Below are 21,121 nucleotides of genomic sequence, written 5' to 3'. Positions count from 1 at the left end.
AGACGTTCGTAGAAAAACACTCTTACCTTCTGTCACATCGCTGTGCTAGCAGTCGCGTTCAGATACTGATATATTCATTCAGTTCCATTGCTGAGTTGGTGTGTACAAAAGATGTCTGTGAAGGTGTGTGTGTGTTTGAGGAATGAGCAACACACCATCCATTTTTCATCCATCAGCATCGAGGTCTGCTGCAAAGCGTCATGGGGTAAATGAGGGGTAAGTCCGTGCGAAGAGACTGATGACTCTCTACAGGATATGAACTCCACAAAAAAAAAAATGCTGAAGAAAAACCACAACAAGAATCTCTTGGCTCAGTTGGGATGCATCTACACCCAGAGGACCCTTCTGGTCAATTCATTCCTGTTGGGTTTTCCTGAAATCAGAAGTAAACATATGACAGCTGGATTTGTGCGTAGGCATACTGATGTTTGTGCAGAAGAATGAGGGAGGGGTAAACATTCTGCCTATTCTGCTGCATAGACTCCTCCGACGAAGCACACACCACAGAGAGGGAGACACAAAGATGCTGAGTGACACGCACTCGTCCAATCAGGCCACTGGTCAGGGAGTTGTAGCCAATGGGAGAGCAGATCAGCATCACAGAGAGCAGCATCCCCCCACTACAGCATCACACTGATACAGCTACAAGAGCGGTTGCCTGGTAACCGCATCTGTCTGTGAGCACAGCGCGAGTCTGGCAGGAAACATGAGGCATTGCAATGGTTACATAAAGATGTGAGAAACCTCTTATCTACCCCCAAAAGGTGCATTTTAAATAATAATATTTCAATCATGTCGACTCTCGAAATTTTCGCATGTGTTAATGTTGGACTGGACTACGCTGATGCTGCAGAGCAAGTATGGACTTGCTGCTAATACACAGACATGCTGCTGTGAGCATGTAAGCCCCTGTTTACACTAAGGTATTAAGAAGCGTTTTGGTCGATTGGATCACAAGTAGACGAGGGAGAAACATTCACGTTTACTCCTGGTGTTCTCTTTTGTTCACTTTCGACCATTTTTGTCCTGATTTCTACGAAGGGAGGGTCTATGGGCGGGTAAATGAATGGGCCTTTTCAGATCTTTTGAACTAATGGACGAAAGTGACGAGCTGTTTTCCCCAAAAAGTATTTTTTTTTTGCACATTTTGTTTTCTTAGTGTATTAACCCTCTGGGGTCTAAGGTGTTTTTGGGGTCCTTGAGATGTTCTGACATGCCCTGACATTTGTGCTTTTTTCAGTTGCTTATAAGCATATTAATGGCAAAGGTGTATTTACACTCTATTTAGCACAAACAGGGCTACCATAATATGTGAGAAACATATATGTACATGTTTGTATTTTTGAGAGAATAATGTTTATGCATGGTTATTGAAAAAACTAAAAACTAAAGTTTCTGAAATAAGGCCACAAAACACATACTAAATATGTGTCCACAAGACTTTTGACTAATGGATGTTGTCGCCTAGAGTTTTTTCTTCAAAATGATCTGAAAATCATCCTGCCTAATCATTCACATAAAACAATACATTGATTTAAATTTTGTAAGACACTTTTTGTTTGGAAAGGCTATATGTGCTGGGGCGTCAATGATCCAACACCATCATGCATATTTAGTGGTTCACACCTGAGGAGACAATGGGTCCCGCATACATAATGAGCCATTCATTCAGGTGTGTCAATGAGCCACAAGAAAGAATGCAAGAGCAATATATATATATATATATATATATATATATATATATATATATATATATTCACAGTTGGAAACACAGTTGTTGTTGTTTACACAAATTGTGCTTGCAAATTGTATAATATCCAAGGTAAACATTTCTAGTAATTGTGCAGTTAATTGTTCTCATACTGTATGTTCAGAAAGTTTTGGAATATATTCTCTAGCATTTCATATCCTGTCCATTATTAATAATGAAGACTATCTTTTGAAGAGTTCTGTCTTTTGGGCTGCAAAGGCCAGAGAGCATCAGGTGTTGATGAGAGTGTGTTGTTCAGTGTGTGAGAAGATAAAAGTAGACTGAGCTTAAAGATAGCAGATATATTTTGTTAACATGCTGCTTTTACCGTTTTTGATCTTATGCAACATCCTGTGATGCTTCATAATGACTAGATGAAATGGGGTGGTGTACCGATGACATGCATATATATTACAATTGATGTGAGAATAAAAGCATGCAGAAAAACATTTAAATATATTTGTTGTGTTGTGCTGTGCTATAGTTTTGAGTTTCTGACATGTTCGCTGCGTGAGTTTCCCTTACACTCACTGCCTGGAGGGAGAGAGGGAGGAGTCTGTTTTCACACAGATATAAGACTTCTGAATGAAAATGAAAATGAACATTGGAATAGCAAAGACAAGAGCAGCACCAACATTAGGTAAAGCATGCAATCTCTCAATTTTATGAATTATTTTGCTCAGAAATGTTTATTTTACACACCGCTTAAGGGGCTTTAGAATGATATTGGAGCACTATTCTCAATAGTTGTAAAGACTGTGTTGGGTTGGCACTTGGCAGAGGAACTAGACATGTGAGATACAACACTGTTTAGCCTATATATTTTATTGAATCATTCACTTAAGTGATTACTTTAACAATACTGATTTATTCAGGATGGAAACACCACTGTGTGTTGCTTAGAGGCGGTGTTCTCGATTTGATTCAACAGTTTTCGAAGCAAAATATTGGCAAAGTAGTCTGCTGCAAAAAAGTTTAGGGACTGAACAGTTACACTAACTACTTACACTAACTACATTTACACTAACTATAACTACAAAAAAAATCCTAATTAATAGAACTGTGTGATAGTTGGCTATAAACAAACCTTAAATACCATGTAGAGACTCAAATCAGTGATTCTCGTAGTAATCTGTTAATTTACAAGAACAAAACGTCTGAACGAACCGATTTACCAGAACTAATAAGATTTTCCAAAGTTACAATTGAGAGTGAGGACTGTTTAGGACGAACCGACCCACTATGATGAATCAGACTTTCCATGCTTTGTAAAACAGAGAAAAGTTCATTTAGGATGAACCGATACGCTAGAATGAAGAGAGAGCTGAGAATTGTTATTTAACACTCGGTAGTAAACTAATACTATGTGACATTAAAACTGTGATCGTTGTGCTACTCGCTAATCATTGGAAAAAGTAGCTTGTTACTGGAAGTCTTTGGTTTAATTTCCCTGTCATCCATTTATTTTGCAGAAAGAAATAATCACTCAAAAAGTGAGTCAAATCCGCACAATGTGAATGAATTATGTGCGCTGATCAGCGGAGGTGCCATACACTTCATTGAACGTCATCGTATCTTTCGAGAGCCATGCAGATTCGTTACAGGTTCGAAATAATGAATAACTTTATAAACTATAGGCTATGCTAGGGCTCTTTTGCCAGGGCCTATTCTGCCAGACCATTGGTATATTCTGGCAGTGTTGTTTGGGTGGGCCAGCATCAACCTAGACTTGTGGCATTGACCCTGGTTTAACTGTGGGCACTTTTGGCCCTCTGGATTGTAAAAAAACCTCAAAACACACTTTTTTCACAAGTTTTCAAGTTTTAATGTAAAATAAGTTCAAATCTGGTAACCCCTGGCTGGGACATTGAAGCATCCAAAGTTAAACATGCAGTTGCTCTATATTCAACTTAACTTGTTGAGCTGTTGTATAAGAGAAGATCTTCAGACCATCACTCTTTTAACATGTGAAACTGGTTAAGTAAAGTCTGTCAGTGTGATTGACAGAGTTATGTTGCTCGCCTCAACATTCTTTAGCTCCATAGTGACTCTTTCACATTGTTGGGAAGCAACTCTTCAGGTAAATCTTGATTCCCAGCTGGAGGAATGAAAGCGTGATCCGTGACGTTTGGTTTCCAGGCACTAGGCTTTGGCTGATTAGAAAGAGAAGAAGTGTAAAGATACTCTCTGTGTGTTGAAAGATGCCAAAACCCACTGATATGATGATGAGCACTGAAGTCTACCAGCAGCAGTATGACGTCTCCCAGTTCCTGAAGATCAAGCCGATGGCTTTGGGGGTAAAACACACTTTTCACATTCTGCTTGGCTTCTGTTACTCTTAGTTCGTATGTTGTGTTTAGTTTGAGTTTTCTTTGTTGCCCTGGTTCCTGTTGCTAGTTTGTTTCCATACTTGCCATCATCATCTTGTTTAAGTCCTCCTTTAGCTTTGTATTTAATGCCCTCAGTTCTCTGTCAAGTATTGCATTTACTGTATGTTTGTTAGTGAAGCTGTTGCGTTTTACCTTCTCCTGTGTTAATCTTTGTCATTTTGGTTAAATAAAGTAAAAGTAAAGCCTTGCCTCGCCTGTGTTTAGTGTGTATGAATTAACAGGTATTATTTCCAATGTTTTTCTATCACAGATATTGGAAATCTTGCTAGCCTTATTAGGACTTGGTTTGACAATCTGGAATAATATACTTTTTCTTCTCTGGCCACCAATTGTAGTAAGTCAATCATTTCAATATCAGTACAACATTATGCAATGAACAAATACTGAATTTTGTTCCATTTCTATTCTGCAGTTCATCATAATCGGAGCTCTAACAGTCTCGGCTGCGCACACATGTAAACCGCGTCTGGTAAGTGTCAACTTTACTGCCTCGAGAAGAAGCGAAACTTTTTAATAAATTGCTATATGGGGAATTTTAGTTATTTATTGTTGTCTTGTAGGTAAAATACTCCCAAATACTCAGCTATGTGAATTTCACAGTTGCTGCTTTCTCCCTACGCTCTCACTTTTATATCACTTGGGTAAGTGGTTTCATTCAGTATCTGTATGTGTGTCTAAATTAAAATGATTTACTGTAAATTCTTGTTTTTCCAAACTTAGATGAAAGTGCTTATATATTGTGACTCTGATATAGTCTACAACAGTGTAACATAGCAGTAAACTAATCCACCCTTTGTACTGTTTGGATATGACAACCGGTTTTTGATTCATACTGTATTCATATTTTAGCTTATAATCACTGTATCTTTCTTATTCAATCAGGGTGTGTCCTGCTTTCTCCTAATGACATGTGATATTCTGGTCTCTATCTTCTCTCTTGCTGTTGCCGCAACCTTCTGTCCCTGTTGTTGCAAACCAAAGGTAAATATCATCAAGAGCTTAAAACATTGAGGAAAAACCGAATAAGATGAAATAGATGTATAATAAATGTGATGTTGGTTCTCTTTCAGTCAAGACCTGTCACGGTCAGTTACATGAATACAGATTTGCCTGTCAACCATATTGTGCTAATGGGCCAGCCGGACTCTTCTGCAATGGGCCAGCCTGTTAGTTCAGTCCTGTACATGATGCCAACATCAGATGGCCAAGTCTCACCTGCACTTCTGCCAATGTGGGGTCCGTTTTCCAATTCACCTCCACCAAACTACAGTCAAGTACCAACTACACCTCCACCAACCTACGACCAAGTCTCAGCTGCACTTCTACTAAACAACAGTCCAGTCCCAAGGGCACCTCCACCAGCATATGAGGTAATTATGAGCATTTTTAAACCCGTTCACACCAAGAATGATAACTATATAAGTGTCCACACCAACACACAATAAGCAGGCTTCAGGTTTGTCGCCTGTAGCTTCAAATGCCCAAGCTCTTTAAAGCAGGGTGGATTCTGATTGGCTGTCAATGTTTTTATCGTTCAACAGCTGGAAAAAATGCTTAGATACTTTTATACTTAGAACGATAACTTTATTGTTATTGTTATAGTTATCGTCCTTGGTCTGAATGGGCCTTAACTGTAGATAATCAGAAAATTAATTTATAATGGTTCATACACATTAAAATCATATGAATAAACTTCACTTTTAATCATATTTGCTTGCAACTCCATTGTAATTGCTGTACTGCTGGTTTTAATACAGTGTGTTTTACAATTACAGTATGAAGATTTACAGGCCAGAAGATGAACTCAGACACAAATGGGGAAATTTGATGTTTACACTATTTATGGCATTGAGATTTGGTGAATGGAAAACCGAAGTTTGTAAATCATTTGTAAATAATTGTAATATTACAATGTAAATAAATTATTTATGAAAAACAAAGCTGTGAATGCATGCTTTAACTGCATTTTATCATACAAAAATGATCAGTAATGAAACCAAAAGTCATTGATAAAAAAAAAAAAAAACTAAAATATGTCACACACACTCCTCATAAATGACACATGGATGAGAAACATGCATGAGTCTTGTGCTTTCATTATGTTTAGATATTTTTATTTTATTTTAACATATGTACATAGACAAATTAAAAAAATTAGTTTATGTGCAGTTTTCTTTTTTAAAATGTCAACAAACCCTCAGTCGTGTGTGAGAACAGACTGTGAGTTAAAAGCCCTATCAAACAGTGTTCAGTGTGTACTTTAGAGAAAAGACAAATATTCAAGTCTGTATCACTCAAGCAAATGGTTGGAACAATCAAGGTATAAATGGATTATTTATTAACTTCTAGAATTATCTTAAGAACAGACTAACAGGATTCAAATTTTATATTTTAATTTGTTTCCTGTGTCCTGCGTTTTTAAATCTGCTTCCTCCTGTTGACGCCTACAGGAGAAAAGTGTAATGTTCAGAGAAAAAACAGCACTGGATATTCACATTAGTTCGATAGTCCACTGTAAACATTCTACTAACTATAAGTAACTTTGCAACTACATGTCAACTACTCTACTAACCCGAACCTAACAGTCAACGTAGTTGCAAAGTTACTTATACAACTTTAGTTTAGTTAGTAGAATGTTTAAAGTGGATTATCGAAATAAAGAGTAACCCAGATAATAAAGGCAGTAAAAATGGTCACAGAACTACATTATAGATTAGATAATTCATTCCAAACGTTGTCCTCACAACTGTATGTTTTATGAATGCATTTGTGGAACTGGATATTCAGATCTTCTCTCTCCTTTTAATAAATTATCAACCAAAGCCTAACCAATTTAAATAAACAAGGGCTTCTTTACTGTACAGTATATAAGCTTGTTTCTGCCATCGTGTGACTTTTTTTTCCTTGCAATTGCGAGATTTCAGATTGTTTTCCTCAAAACTGCGAGTTTATATCAATTGTGAGAAATAAAGTCTGAATTGTGAGATATAAACATGCAATTGCAAGAATTGCGAGCATTTACCTTTCTTATTTACGTGTCGGAAACGAGTTTCCATATCATTGTGAGGACTAACACTGAAACAAATGTAGGCTAACTAATAAAACTCAAAATTTACATGTGCACACATCAGTGAGAGTGTAAGGGTGAAATTTTGCAGAACATGTTTTCTTTCCTGATTTTAACAATCAGCTTAATGATTATTTGACCGTTTTTTTTGGGTGTTGTACAATATTATACCTTTGATTCAAAGTCTGATATGAGTCTATTCGCCCTTGACCTGCCCATCAGAGGCTTTGGCTTTGTCTCTCGGCACTCTACCCATGTTGTAAAACTCTGTGTTAGGTCTCATGTCGGTCAGATGGGCCATGCGGTTGGACAGGGCGAAGAAGGCAGCAATGGCAGAAATGTCCCAAATATCCTCTCGGTCAAAACCGTGAGCCTCCAGGGTGCTGAAATGTTCTTCAGTTATTGTTTCACTCCTGCAGACGGTCAGAGCAAAGTCCAGCATGGCTTTCTCACGGGCGGTCAGATCGGCAAGCCTGTAATTAACTGCAACCTGTGGGTCAAGAAGACAGTACCAGTAAAATCACATTCATCGTCATTTCATATTACTTATAGGATTCTTGGAAAACGGACACTGAGAGGTGTTGGACAGTTTTACATGGTTTTGTTCAAATTTGAGGTACCTGATCAGCCAGCATGGGTTTTTTGGAATAGATGCGGTGCAATGCACTGTGGGATATCACACAATACAAGCAGTGATTGTGAGCACTGGTCGCAACAACGATCAGTTCCCGATCCGCCTTCGACAGACCACCTGTTACAAAAGTACAACACATCCTGATTTTTTACTGTGCCTGTGGCAAATGTTTGATCATACAATTATTCCATGTGGTTTCCAATTATATTGATGAAAGAACTACTAAAAACTTTTTTTTTAGATGGATGATGCATGACAACTTTCCAGAATTAATTTCCTATATGTAACACTAATTATTCAAGTAAATCCCAATCTTGCGCCGGTTGAAACCTAATTTACAAAAAAAAAAATGTATATGCTGTATAGATGTGGATTAATTAAATAAAAAAGGAGCTACTTGCTACTATGAAGCATTATTAATAATAGGTCGTACCACTTTCCTTGTTCATGAGGGCATTATAATAAGAGAAGAAAGCCCGAAATTCATCAGGACGATGGGCAAGAACCTTGAAGACATTGGGCAAAAATCCTCCCTGTAGATGAACACAAGAAACACAAAATTCATCATATTTTGTGCTTCATGGGGAGCAATATGGGTTTGAATGTCATTAGGGCCAGTCAATGATGATGAACTCTCCCTTTAAACGTGAATGTGATGCCAAACCTTCTGTTCAACCTCCTCCATCAGTTCCACAATATCAAATGGCAGGTTCTTCTTGTTTGGCACTGGATAGCGACTGATGTCCTCTGAACTGCTGTGTCGTGTGTGAGGAGCTGCTATCTTCACACAAACTCTGCTTGCTGGGGAAACTGAGCACTGCAAAGGACATGGCTTGGTTAATATAGTTGCATCCATTAATTCATACTAATAAACAACTTGAAGAAGTCATTTTTTCAAGCTCAGCAATTACAGAGTGATAAATGTGTTTATGATTACAAGCAATTACAGAAAGACATACAGGTGCAGGTATGTTTTGCGTACAATTATTGAAGCTTTAAAACAATATGGTTATGTCACAGTTCAGAAAACTCACTCATTTATAAAAACCTTACCATTATCCCAAAATTAGAGCGGTGAATAAGCTTAAAAGCGCCTCGTAACGACATTGTTAAACTTTATCATGCAATGGTGCTCTCTGTGTTTATTTTTGGGAAAGACAGTCACGTGTTCTAATGGGCAGCCAATCAGCGAGTCTTGTTCTGACACGCCTCATTGCCGATCGACCAATGAAAACATTCTACGGACTTCCATTTTACTTCCTGCTTCACGTAAGGAAATGAAGCAAAGCATAATAATGACCGAGCACATAAAACTATTTCAAAGTAAAAGTGTAATTGTGTGCGCGTGAAGAGCAACAGTTATTAATATTAAGGCTCTATCATTTATGTGACTGAATTTTCCGCCAGTAGCAACTAATTCTCCAACTATCACAGTCCTGATAACATGTTCTGTGGATCATTTATAAAGATGATCGTCAGTGTTTGATTAGCTAGTGATAAAAGTCGAAATCCTGTCAAACAGTTGCAGAGGGACTTTTATTTTGAACTTTACTCTGCACTACTCTCTGCTTATCCGGAAATAAATGTTATTGTTGGAGTCGCTGTTTTCTGATAAGATACAATCCATTTTACATCATAAATATATATATATACATATATATTATTTTGCATTTTAATAAACGCGTGATTATGGCTGGGTATGGGGTGATGGCAGATGAGGAATCTCTGGATTATTCAGTACATGAAGCCTGGAATGAGGCCACTAATGTTTACCTGCTGGTTATTTTGGTCAGTTTCGCCCTGCTAATGTACGCCAGAAAGTAAGTCTCCATTTAATTTCATATTCATTAACGCACGATCATGTAAATATATTGAGTAAAAGCTGTCTCGATGAAATATTTTACACAAAGCGCTTATGATACGTCTCTTAAATAAGAATATCTCTCTCATTTTATTTTTTTATTTTTATTTTTTTATTATTTTATTTAAGAAATAAGAGGAAGATCATGCGTATATTTACGCTTCCACCAGCAGTCGTCGGCAGTTCACCAGAGCCAAACTTCTACGACAGTCTGCAGAAAGTCAGGCTGAGACAACAACTGGAAATGTATTCACTGGGTGGGTTGGGCTCATTTTCGCTGTGTAACTATGTTTCTTGTCCTTTCGAAAAGTTGCCATGGTTGGTAATAGCTATAGTTTCTGGCAACATGCAGTTACTCTAGCTATTTTTCTTAAAATACAGATTCATCACTTTAATAGTGACTAATAAAAAAAGTCTAGCACTCTCACAGTTCAGCTAATGCTGCATTAACTTGCTCCCCTACTCAACTGTGTTCTCACTACATTTTTAAATTGTTTATCATCATCATGTATTTTTTTTTTTCCATTATCATTATTTGTATTACATTTTAAAGGCACAGTATGTAAGTTTTGCCTCTAGAGGTTGCTTTTTCAAAACAATAACAAAGGCGTAGTTTGATGGATGTCGTCACCTCCACAGCCGATGGAAAGCAGTCCGATGGGACTCAGGCAGAAATCGTGTTCATCGGTGAGCTAATGTATTAAAGTCTTATTAACATTACTGTGCTATGAAGCAAGGCGGAGTCGAGAGCCTTGGACATTAACATTGCTGTTTTATTATGCTTAAATGCCGCAGTAGGCCGCTGCCACTCCTTTCGCTTTGTTGTTTACGCATATTTTATGATTAAAATGACCATAAAAGTTAAAGTTTAATATCCACCTCCTCCTTAAATACATTTGAGTGTGTGAAAGTTATGTTATAATGTTACTCTGTGCGTTCGCTTGGTGGCTGGTATGAGACACTTGTTGCAAACTGCAATAAATTTATATTAAAATATCATATTATTAAAAGCTTGATGACTTCTATTTCTAAATGAAATGCAATTCATTTTAAAATATATTCTATGGTGGAGAAAATGCTGTATTATTTTTACTACAAATAAAGCTCTTTCCGATTATGTTATGATAGTGTACCAATGCTAATCATATCTTTCCGATTTTGATTAGCATTGGTACCAACATGCTAACTTACTCGCGGTAAATCAATAAAACAAGAGATTCAAACAATAAGACTTCCGTGTTAAACTATATAATAATGATATTAGGCAAGGCAAGGCAAGTTTATTTATATAGCACATTTCATACGCTATGGCAATTCAAAGTGCTTTACATAGAGAGGAATAAAAATAACCACAAAATAAAAGCAAGGAAAATTCAAACAGTTATTCAAAAGCTTTACATAGAAAGGAATTATAATAATCACACTATAGCAATTCATAAAGCTTTGCATGGAAAATAGACACAAAATAAAAGCAGGTGAAAATTAAACAGTTATAAAAGGAATTAAAAGAGATAAAAAAAAAGAGATATTAGTTTTCGGTTGATAAAAGTATCCTAACAGTTGCTCACTTGTCTAATAAAACGCATAATATATTAAAGCGCCTTTGGTGTTTCAATGGTTTCTACGTAAATCGAGGGTAACGCGGATATGACGTCATTGACAGGCGACGCAACGACACAGGCTGATATCTCCGGATTTAAACATTTGTTAATGTAAGTAGTCTACAGAAGTCAACAAAATATTGTTTTAGTGTTTTTTTTTGGATATTTGGATCCAAATATCTTACATATTGTGCCTTTAACTGCACACATGTGCATTTAAATTTCCATGTAACAACACAAACACTTCTCATTAAGTTAATATTCAGAATCATCTCTTTTCTTAGTCTTCTGTGAGCACATCTCCAACTCCTCAATCTCCTCAAAGTTCCTCAATCTCCATTAAAAATCTTATATTTATTCCTAAAAAGCTATCTTTACCATTTTGACATATTTGTATAATTTCTATCAGTCAATGTACATGTGTTTTAATGGAAAGCTAAACATTCATGCTGCATAAGTTTTTTTTTTTTTTTCATAATTGTGCATATTATGAGAACTGTGCCAGAAAGTCGATCTGCAAAACAAACTGTTGAAAAATCCAGATTTTTAATAGATTAGTCTTCAGCATCCTTATGTGAGGATGAACTCAGTCTTGAAGAGAATTGGTTATCATCGTAGTTTTGCAAGGTTATAATCGGTATATGTTCAAACCCCTGTGGTATGTTGTTTTCCCAGCTCGTAAATATGATCAGCAACAGCAGTCGCAGTCGGACAGTGTGCAGCTGTCAATGGAGTGAAGTCACCAGAGGAGGCGCTCTTCACCCGCAGATGGTGCAGAAATGCACAACGGGTCACAGAGAGAGAGAAGGGGAATGTTGAATGTTATTTTTTATTTGAAGAGCCTTTCTTTTTCTTCATTACCTCTCAAACATTCAGAAGAAGTGACAGTTGTGATTTTAACTGGGGCATTGGTGGACTATGACACAGACTGCCCTCTGGTGTTGGAAGTGAAATTGCTTATATATAGGCTAATATCTCAACGTTTCACACGTTTGACAAACATCATCTCTGTGCCGTAATGTTGATCACTGTTTGTGATCCGCACCCAAACATTAAGATCAACATTTTAACTCACCTCAAAATCATTGTTACAAAATGCTATTTAATGTTGACCAATTAAAGCTGTTGAACAGTATGTTCACTGATTTTGTTGTGCATGCTAGGGTACCTTTTTCTCCAGTACTGTATTATATTGCCCTCTAGTGCTAGTTTACATGCATGTCAGTTGTTTTGGCCTGATCTGCCTGGCTGTATAAAGAGTAATCTGCCAAAAATAAAGATTTTAATGTTAAACAAATGTAACTGAGAAGTCCTCTGTTCTTTATTTATATATAAAAAATAAAAATCAAACGTAAGATCATGTCTCAGTTAGCCTTCACAAAGTTGTCACATTTTCCTGGCTAAATAAACATTACATAAAAAAAAGAAACCAAATACAATTCTATTTTGTATTTTTACATTAACAATGCTATTAATGTTCTATTTATTAAAAACAAGTATAAAACTCTTCAAGTTAGTGTTTTAAGCATTTTTACATTTATTCCAAAATAATAACTAAAGCCAGTAACAATTTAAACTATTTATTTGCGAACTGATGTTCATCTGTTCTTTTGAATAGTCAACTTATTTTCGGATCCGCAGTCATCAAGCTCAGCAAACACTGGTCACAGACACGGAGATGTATCTTTAAAGGAATAGTTCACCCAAAAATGAAAATTCTGTCATCATTTACAAGTTGTTCCAAACCTGTATGACTTTCTTTCTTCTGCTGAGCACAAAAGAAGATATTTTGAAGAAAGTCGGTAACCAAACGACTGATGGACCCCATTGACTTCCATAGTAGGAAAAAAAATACTATGGAAGTCAATGGGGACCAGCAACTGTTTAATTACCAACCTTCTTTAAAATATCTTCTTTTGTGTTTAGCAGAAGAAAGGAAATCATACAGGTTTGGAACAACTTGTAAATGATGACAGAATTTTCATTTTTGGGTGATATAAAGCGGTGATATCTTAATGGCTGAGCTGTTTTTAGTCTAGTCTTCCCCTTAACCCATTTATTTTTGTTCATTCAGACTGATTCGCGAATGCAGAACGCGCACGAAAACAAAAGGCAGGATTTATTTAATCATATATCCAATCATCATTCATTACCAATCACTTCCAATCATAGCGCGATGGAGGCATTGCCTCCTCTCATATGACTTTCCCACATTCATTCTCAATTACCCAATCTCAATTAGGGTGTCAGTTAAAAGTCAATGGGCTCAGGGGAGGCAAGAGAGACGTGCTGTAACTTCACCTGCAGGTGTCGCTGTTGGACAGTGTTACTTTAGAAAAACAAGTGATTTACATACTTTTTAATGTCACAATTTAAAATAGCTGCGTTGTTTTATTTTTGTAATATGGATTATTTTCTCATCCTATTTTTTTTTGTTGAGGAGGCACAGCCTCCCTTGCCTCCTCGAATGAAACGCCCCTGAGTCGCATACTTCCCTACAAGTTCAACAAACCCTTAATACTAAGTATTAAACAAGTGTTCATTAAAGGTGCAATGCGCAACATTTCATGTTAAAAATACCCATTTTTCTAACCCATACATGCTTAAACAATTGCCTGATGAGCTGAATGAGCCCTTCTCTGATCACTGCGATTGCCTCTATAATCCTGTACAGTAAAATAAATAAGAGGGATTCGGGACGGAATTTGAGACTGGGCGTGACGTCATGCGCGTTCACACTCACCTGGCTATGTCTGGCAGGTTTGTGTATTCGCCGCCATTCTCCGTATCAGCGAAGACAACTCGAGCGACAAAACTTTAGTCAACTTTCGACAAAAGTAGAAGATGGATTCCAAGAGACCGTGTGGTCCGTGAGCGTGCACACCTCTGGTTGCAGTTTCGCTTGTTGCCAGAGGGGGGCATAGTTCTGCAAAAACTCAGAGACTTGCGCATTGCACCTTTAAACATAAACTTGTTTAAATTATAGTGTACGTCAAATTGTGCAAATTCTTGAAGTAAAAACGTGATTTCCTTCTTTTCTAAATACACTTTAAAAAGCGCGTTCCTTTGCCCATATAATCTTTAAGCTAATAAGGCATTTGGCTTGCTGCCCGCAATGGAGGGGCTCGAGGAAGCAGCTTCAACTCGAGCTTAGATACACCCCCCAGTGGGACTACTAATGCTTGGATGATGAGTATGGTAGCAGGATGCCTACGTCATGTTGGTGGAGTTGGGGAGGTGGAGGGATGCCAGAACAGCTGATGCCAGAGCAAGGTGAGCGGCTGCTTATGTGCTCCGGCAGTTAATTGAAAGATTAGATGGGTTCACTCCTCCCGAAATTACGTTGTGAACTTCACTTATTTGCACCTATATGGTTCCATGAAGAACCTTTGACATCTCTGGAACCTTTCCATTATTTATAGAACTTAGCCCCGCCCCTTTTCAGCGATGCACTCGTTGAAGGTAAGATGTTACAGATTTATGAATGAACCACTCATTTTAAAATCTTCATGGTCTACTAACATTTATGACATCCTCTTCAAACATTATAATGCTTGTGATTACTTTTGTTAACTCTACAATAAGTAAATCCACTTCACCAGCTAATTACTCTTCGACAGCGATGCCAGAGCTACTACAAAAACGTAAGTTCAAAGACAAAGTTCTAAAGATGGCCGCGCGCTTGATACACTGCCGGTCTACAGCGGGAAAAGGTTCTTTAGATTTAAAACACTTGCTACTGTTAACAACAGAATAGACATATATAAAATACTGTGATACACACCATGTTGGCAACTCTTGTATGGATAAGTACCACTCAAATTTTCTTCACAAAGTGTTAATATATATATATTTTTCTTGTTTCAAAAAACACTGAGTGAACAAAGTGCAAGAAATAAGTCCAAGTGATACAGAAGTGAGAAATGAAAAACATGGAGTGAGAAATATAAGTTAAAAGGTGTGAGAGAGAATCACAATCTTGGACAGTCTCGCTTTTGTTTTTGCGGCTTTGTTCTAATCGTTTATTTTTTTCCTTCATGCCGCTCTTCTATCATTCTCTGGCTTCTGATCCACTGTGGTATCATTTCCCCAGATGAATCACAGAAAGCTAAAGAAATGATGCCTCGCCTCATCTTAGTCATCTGCCCCCCCACCCCCCACCCTCCCTCCGCTTCCTCTTGCGCTTTCCCTCAGGTCTCTATGGAAATAAGATGAACAAACTCTTTTTTTTAAATCATTTTCAACCTCCAATAATTCTAATTTTACTTTATATCTGCCTTTCCCTTTTATCCTAAACCCCGAGAGTCTCATAGCAAACTGTATGCTGTTGTAAAACAAAAAAGAGAATTTTGGAAGAATCTTCATGCAGCTTTTTTCCAGATCCCTCAAGCTCCAAAAAGAATCATGACAAATGACTCATGTGCTACATTCCAAGTATTCTGAAATCTGTGAAGAAACAAAAATCTGAAAGTCTTTCCCTGAAATCTAATACTATGTAAGGTTACAAAACATGCAAGAACCATTGGTGATTATTGGTGTCATTGACGTCAAAAGGCACCATATTTGATGTGAATAATAGTCATATGGACTATTTTATGGTGCTTTTTAAAATCTTGACAGACATAAAAACATATAAAAGAGCTGTGGGAAGATTCTTCAAATTCCTCTTTTCGTGTTCCATATGGATTTGGGTGAGTAAGTAATTTTAGAATTGTCTTTTTTTTGGTGAACTGTTGCTTTAACACTCAAATAACACATTATCCTTCCTTCTGTCTCTCTCTTTCCTCTTTTTTTCCCTCCGGTCCCACCCCTTCCATTGTTTAACGAACACACAGAGAACTGAATTCCAGGTATTAACGCATGACATGCATCAACACAAATCTTACACATTCGTTCTGCATCCGTTTGCAAGCTCAAACCAGAAAAAATAATCAATAAAGCAGATGAAAAATAAACCAGAAGGGTTGAGGAGCAACGTCCATGGCCGCTGGATTTCAACACGTTCATCAGCGTATGGTTGATGTTTACTGTCTGGCTGTCGTTCCCTGCCCTGTCTCGATCCACTGCGCTGTTCTGAGACCTGTGGCTGCTTGAAGCCCAGACAGATGTAAACATGGCCTGACCGCACGCACTGGCCCCAGGCCAGCGGCTGGCAAAAACAGCCAGGAATGTCAGTGCCACGGCCCAACTCCCTTATTCTGGATTTTTACACCCAGTTACACTGGCCCACTGCCACAAGGCCCCACAAACCAGTCAGTGTTAAACAGAATCACTTTATTTAAAGGCATGACACAAGGAGGTTGTGATCTGCTTATACAACATGCTTATGAATAGTACAAACATTTATAAATGCTGTGAGTCAGCAACATTTGAGTTGGAATAACAGTTTATGAAACCGCAGTGAATGCATTATGCAGCTTCCAGACCTGTTACTTGGTGCAGACGGTGAGATTATTATTTAATGTGGCTGTCCCGTCTGCTTTTTTATAAAGTTCAGAAAGCTACGGACAGCCAGTTGGAGGTCATACGTTATGTCAGCATCACATCCTCCCGACTCCTGGGGTATCTTATCATGAACTGCATTTCCCATTGCCTGGACTTATTATGTTTGATTACTTGATAATGCCTGCCCATTTTAAGCCCTGTGTTTTCACTCATTCGTTGTGAAGTCGCACTGCATTTCTGAGTGCTCTCCCTCTGGGTGCCTGTGTTTTGGTTTTGACTTTCTGCCCAGTTTCCCACATTTCCATGTATTTTTCAGCCCTGTGGTCTCTTTGGTTTATCTGCCCTGGATTTTGATCTATTGCCTGTTTTATGGATTGTGATTCTGGATTGCCCCAATAAAGCTGCGTTTGGATCCTCAGCCGTGTCATAGCAGTTCTTGGCAGTCAAATCCAAATTTATATTGCACAATTTAATCAGATACCTTATCAGTAAACATAACTGTAAGATTGCTTTTATACAACAGTTCAATAAACTCAATAAAACACAATATTGACAGATACTTTCTATAGTTTTGCTCAGCCAATGAAAATACCCACAGCATAATTGCTACACACATAGATATAATAATAGATAATAAAATGCTATCATGAATTGTGCACATATTAAGGAAGTAAACAGTAAATTATTTAGATTTTATGTTGACTTTAAAGCTGCAGTGCTTTAAATATTTCAGATGCCCTACCAGAAAGTTGAGACTCATTAGGACACCTCTGTGTTTGAATTATACGCAGGGACAAATATGGGTCACAGTGAAATACCCAGCACTGCACTGAAACCTGTGCTTCTCTCTCCCTCCCCGTTTCATTTCTCCGCATCGCTTTCTTCTTTCAAAGGCATCCGCGCTGCACAGAAGCGCAAGTCTGTGTGTGTTTCCATGCTGCGTGTCTCTGGATCCAAGCGCAGATGAGACATGACAAGCTCCTTCATCCTCCCCTCCGCTCGAGCGTTGTGGGGCCAAGCGCTTTGCCTTTCTCATCTTCATTCCACCATTCTTTCCTCTTTTTTTTACACTTTCTCTTTATGTCACAGGTGGAAACAAGACATGACTGGGAATGAAAGAGAACAGGCGCTAATTAGGGAAGGGGGACTGGGACAAAGAGACTGGAATAATAAGACGTTTAAAACAGGGAACTCTAATCTGTGAGGATTGCAAACGAGGCTGACTGGTGGTCGCTTTCTTTTTCTTCTCGCAGAGCAGGAGGATCAAAAGAGGAACACAGACCTTTTCAACGTTCTTGTTTCCATGTTTTGCTTTTCTTTTCTTTTTTTTAAACACAGAGACCCTTTAAACCAACAGAGTTGAACAAAAAAGAAGCCGTAGTCTCGCGCGGTGTCCACTGCGTTCTATAAGGATTTCAGCGTCAGGTTTGTCAGATAATGAGAGTGTATGAGGCCCATTTTGGAGCCTTGCTTGGGGACAGTCTGATTTTTTTGGAAAATAAATGATTGAGAAAGCGTCTACAGCTCTCACCGTCTCCCTGAGGTCAACTGCTCTTCACACCAAGGTTCCACAGAGCCTCCTAAAGCTCAAAGCTATTAGTCATGTGTGTGGTTTCAGGTCTGACTTAAGAAGAGCCCCTCGGGGGCTTCTGTGCCGGGGCAGACAGCTCCGGTCATTGGCAGAGAACAGCCCAGGTATGACCCAGAGTTCTGTCTGACCGCCAGCCTTCGTGGAGCCAAGACCTGAACAACAAACACAAGGGACCCAGGCTGAACCTCCTCTCTGGCCCCCACACAGACAGTATCCACGGGGCCCGTCATCACACGTATGGACCTCTGTATGGACGTGAGCCATGGCCCGGCCGCAGGCTCCATTTCACCTCACGCTTTCTGCAATAAACAACAAGAGGAGAATTGAAAACCCACCATCGCTTATGGCAAGCCAAGAGGACAGCTCAGTCAATATTTGCCTCAGTTGTGAAATGGACACAAGAAGGACAAACTTAGGATGGTTTGATCTGATGAAAAGCCAGACATTTTTGTCACCCTAGAGATGATACCATGAAATATTTTAGCACTTAAACAAATAACTAAATATAAAATGTAAATATAACACCTTAAATGACTGTCGCCACTGTTAGACCTGTGGCGTACTGGTTATTGCTTGCAACATGCTGCTCATTTAAGTAACGTTCAAGTTTTGCTCACATCATCATTGATCAATCCAGTCCTTTCCTTTCTTTCCGTTTTTTTCTATCTCTGTGATTGAATATCCCGAAAAGGTCATTAATTAAATTTAATTAAACATAATGTTTTATATAAAAATTGTACATTGTATATTTGAGTCTTTTCTGTCTTTTTGCCAATTAAAAAAACAAATATAATACAACAACAACAAAAATATACGCAGATTCAGCAGATTCTTATAATTCGCTCCATCAGTGCTTCTCAGGACTATTTTCCCTCTGTTTTTCCTTTCGCTTCCATAGTTTTCATGGTTTGAACTCTCTCTCCTTTACTTTCAGAAGTGTGGTGTCCGCTGTATTGACACAGACAGACTGCCTCTTGTCTGTTTGTTGTTAGTGGTATCTGTGCTTACTCTTCTAACCTCAAATATTTCATTGGACAGTGCTATAAACCTCTCTCAGCTGCAGTCGTATCAGGAAGAGCGAGAGACTTTTCTCTTTCTGTGGGCACTGGTGTAGTCGATGAGAGACGGGTGGTCGTGTGGTTATGTGGCGGTCAGTCCCCGAAATCAATCTTCTGGGAGTTCCAGAAGTGTATCAGGACAGAGAAACTACATCTGGTTGACATTTTCAAGCTTGTCGCTGGAAATTTTCCATCAGTGGCAAGTAGCTTTTTGTAAATTGGTTTTGTGTTTGTGCTGATGGTTAGAGAGGGTAAAGTCCATCGTACATATATATGGTATACTTAATGGCAGTTGCAGGTGAGGAAGAGGTCATGGCACTAGTGTATATAAAACTGTGTCACTTTTCAAAAGCAGGTTCTCTGCATTATTACATAAGAAAGCCACTAGTACTAGTTGTCCAGACTTCCAATATCCAGATAAATACCAAGCCAAAAGTATGTGATTGGGATTCAAACCATGCATTAACTGGCATGGGAGGCGGACATGCTCTAGTCAGTGTTTCTTAACTCCAGTCCTGAAGACCCACCTTCCGTAACGTTTTAGGTGTTTCAATAATTAAAACATCTGGTTCAACTCATCAGCTTCCTAGAATAGGGAGACATCTAAAACATTCTGGGAGGTGGGTCCCAAAGACTTGAGTTGAGAAACACTGCTCTAATGTGCCTCTTGTGAGATTACAAGCTGGCCTCTATTACACTCACCCTCTAAACTTCACTCCCGACTGGTCCTACTCACAACGCTCTGAAGCTGACCAAGTCAACCAGTAAGGGAGTTGAGGACCCTAACAAGGATGCAACCTCTAATGCCAGTCACTAGTGTGTCTCTTGATGCCAGGGGTGAGGTTTACCTTCACAGCTCCTACCAGCTGACACTCACCCCCTAACCCTTATTTCATCCGGGTCACGGCACCAATGTAACTGGCTGTACTTTCAGGGGCAGGGGGAATTTACCTGGCGTCCGTTACACGTGCATATGCTAGAAACTGACTGCACTAATTGTTGGGTCCACTAAATGGCAACACTCACAGTTGGGTCACTGCTTTTGATTTAAACCAGCGTCAATCAGCATGGGAGCAGACAGGCTCTGGTGTCAGTTGCTAGTGTCTCTTCACTGTACAAATAAGTCACTGCCTTACATTTTTAAAGGAATAGTAAACTTAAAAAGGAAAATTCTGTCATCATTTATTCACGCTCAAGTTGTTTCAAACCTGTTGTTCCCTTTCGTGGTCACTCCGAGTTACGTCGTCATCCGACGTAACGTCTCTGTTCCCTACTCAGGGAACGAGGGTTACATACGTAACCGAGACGTTTGAACACATTGTTTCATCTTTAAGTGAACTAGCCTATTCCTTTAAGTACAATCAACTTGGATGTTTAAGTCTTTTAAACTTAAATCAGTTGAATCTTGTATAAAGTTGCTTAACTCATTTTGATGAGTTAACGCAATGTAAAAATATATGTTGTCATAACTTATTGATCATGCATTTTCTTTTACAGTGTTGTAGCAGGGGGATTGAGGGTTACCTGGCCTACATTACACGTGCAAATGCCTGAAATTGATGGCACAGTTGGGTTACTGATTTTAAGAACTAAGAAAAAGATGAAAAATTTCAGTGTAGACAACAGAAGACCAAGGTGGAAAATACAAAAATGGATTCACATGGAGGTCAGTATACTTGCGTTCACAACCTCGTTCCGGTTCCGGACCCTGGCTTGGTTCCATT

The 21,121-nt window shown here is 38.5% G+C and overlaps 3 protein-coding genes across 7 annotated transcripts; 2 read left to right on the top strand and 1 right to left on the bottom strand.

Moving 5' to 3' along the window:
• Positions 1–2,349: 2,349 nt before the first annotated feature.
• LOC308700909 (uncharacterized protein) lies at positions 2,350–6,071 on the top strand. The gene is made up of 7 exons (XM_081382799.1): positions 2,350–4,047; positions 4,391–4,474; positions 4,553–4,609; positions 4,701–4,781; positions 5,023–5,121; positions 5,211–5,510; positions 5,916–6,071. Exons 1-7 carry the CDS (start codon positions 3,952–3,954, stop codon positions 5,940–5,942), a joined length of 744 nt encoding a protein of 247 aa, XP_081238925.1. The 5' UTR covers positions 2,350–3,951; the 3' UTR covers positions 5,943–6,071.
• LOC308700910 (uncharacterized protein) lies at positions 5,821–9,981 on the bottom strand. Of its 5 annotated transcripts, none has more exons than XM_081382801.1 (6): positions 8,895–9,048; positions 8,506–8,658; positions 8,275–8,374; positions 7,828–7,958; positions 7,379–7,697; positions 5,822–6,584 (listed from the first exon to the last, which is right to left on the bottom strand). In XM_081382801.1, exons 1-5 carry the CDS (start codon positions 8,946–8,948, stop codon positions 7,404–7,406), a joined length of 732 nt encoding a protein of 243 aa, XP_081238927.1. In that variant the 5' UTR covers positions 8,949–9,048; the 3' UTR covers positions 5,822–6,584; positions 7,379–7,403. The 5 variants fall into 5 exon arrangements, 3 of the variants coding, with proteins under 3 accessions (XP_081238928.1, XP_081238926.1, XP_081238927.1); XR_014031371.1 differs by lacking the exon at positions 8,895–9,048 and adding an exon at positions 9,862–9,957 and having other exon boundaries at positions 5,826–6,680; positions 6,753–7,697; XR_014031372.1 differs by having other exon boundaries at positions 5,826–6,680; positions 6,753–7,697; positions 8,895–9,012.
• smim19 (small integral membrane protein 19) lies at positions 9,415–12,603 on the top strand. Its single transcript, XM_081382803.1, has 3 exons — positions 9,415–9,661; positions 9,832–9,959; positions 11,979–12,603. Exons 1-3 carry the CDS (start codon positions 9,531–9,533, stop codon positions 12,038–12,040), a joined length of 321 nt encoding a protein of 106 aa, XP_081238929.1. The 5' UTR covers positions 9,415–9,530; the 3' UTR covers positions 12,041–12,603.
• The last annotated feature ends 8,518 nt before the right edge of the window (positions 12,604–21,121 follow it).

Source organism: Scardinius erythrophthalmus, assembly GCF_964197995.2.
Source record: "Scardinius erythrophthalmus genome assembly, chromosome: 13".
Taxonomy (NCBI): domain Eukaryota; kingdom Metazoa; phylum Chordata; class Actinopteri; order Cypriniformes; family Leuciscidae; genus Scardinius; species Scardinius erythrophthalmus.
Note: the sequence above shows the minus strand (reverse complement) of the source record. Positions and strands in the feature narration are given on the sequence as shown.

What these genes read in the sequence shown, in the direction of transcription:
- LOC308700909 (XM_081382799.1), top strand. Translation starts at nt 3,952, where the DNA reads ATGCCAAAACCCACTGATATGATGATGAGCACTGAAGTCTACCAGCAG. An exon ending in TTCTCTGGCCACCAATTGTA is followed by an intron (nt 4,475 to 4,552) that starts GTAAGTCAATCA and finishes TCTATTCTGCAG; the next exon opens with TTCATCATAATCGGAGCTCT. An exon ending in ACACATGTAAACCGCGTCTG is followed by an intron (nt 4,610 to 4,700) that starts GTAAGTGTCAAC and finishes GTTGTCTTGTAG; the next exon opens with GTAAAATACTCCCAAATACT.
- LOC308700910 (XM_081382801.1), bottom strand. Translation starts at nt 8,948, where the DNA reads ATGTCGTTACGAGGCGCTTTTAAGCTTATTCACCGCTCTAATTTTGGG. An exon ending in GCTCTAATTTTGGGATAATG is followed by an intron (nt 8,659 to 8,894) that starts GTAAGGTTTTTA and finishes TGTCCTTTGCAG; the next exon opens with TGCTCAGTTTCCCCAGCAAG. An exon ending in CCTCATGAACAAGGAAAGTG is followed by an intron (nt 7,959 to 8,274) that starts GTACGACCTATT and finishes CTTTTGTAACAG; the next exon opens with GTGGTCTGTCGAAGGCGGAT.
- smim19 (XM_081382803.1), top strand. Translation starts at nt 9,531, where the DNA reads ATGGCTGGGTATGGGGTGATGGCAGATGAGGAATCTCTGGATTATTCA. An exon ending in CTGCTAATGTACGCCAGAAA is followed by an intron (nt 9,662 to 9,831) that starts GTAAGTCTCCAT and finishes ATTTTATTTAAG; the next exon opens with AAATAAGAGGAAGATCATGC. An exon ending in ACTGGAAATGTATTCACTGG is followed by an intron (nt 9,960 to 11,978) that starts GTGGGTTGGGCT and finishes TTGTTTTCCCAG; the next exon opens with CTCGTAAATATGATCAGCAA.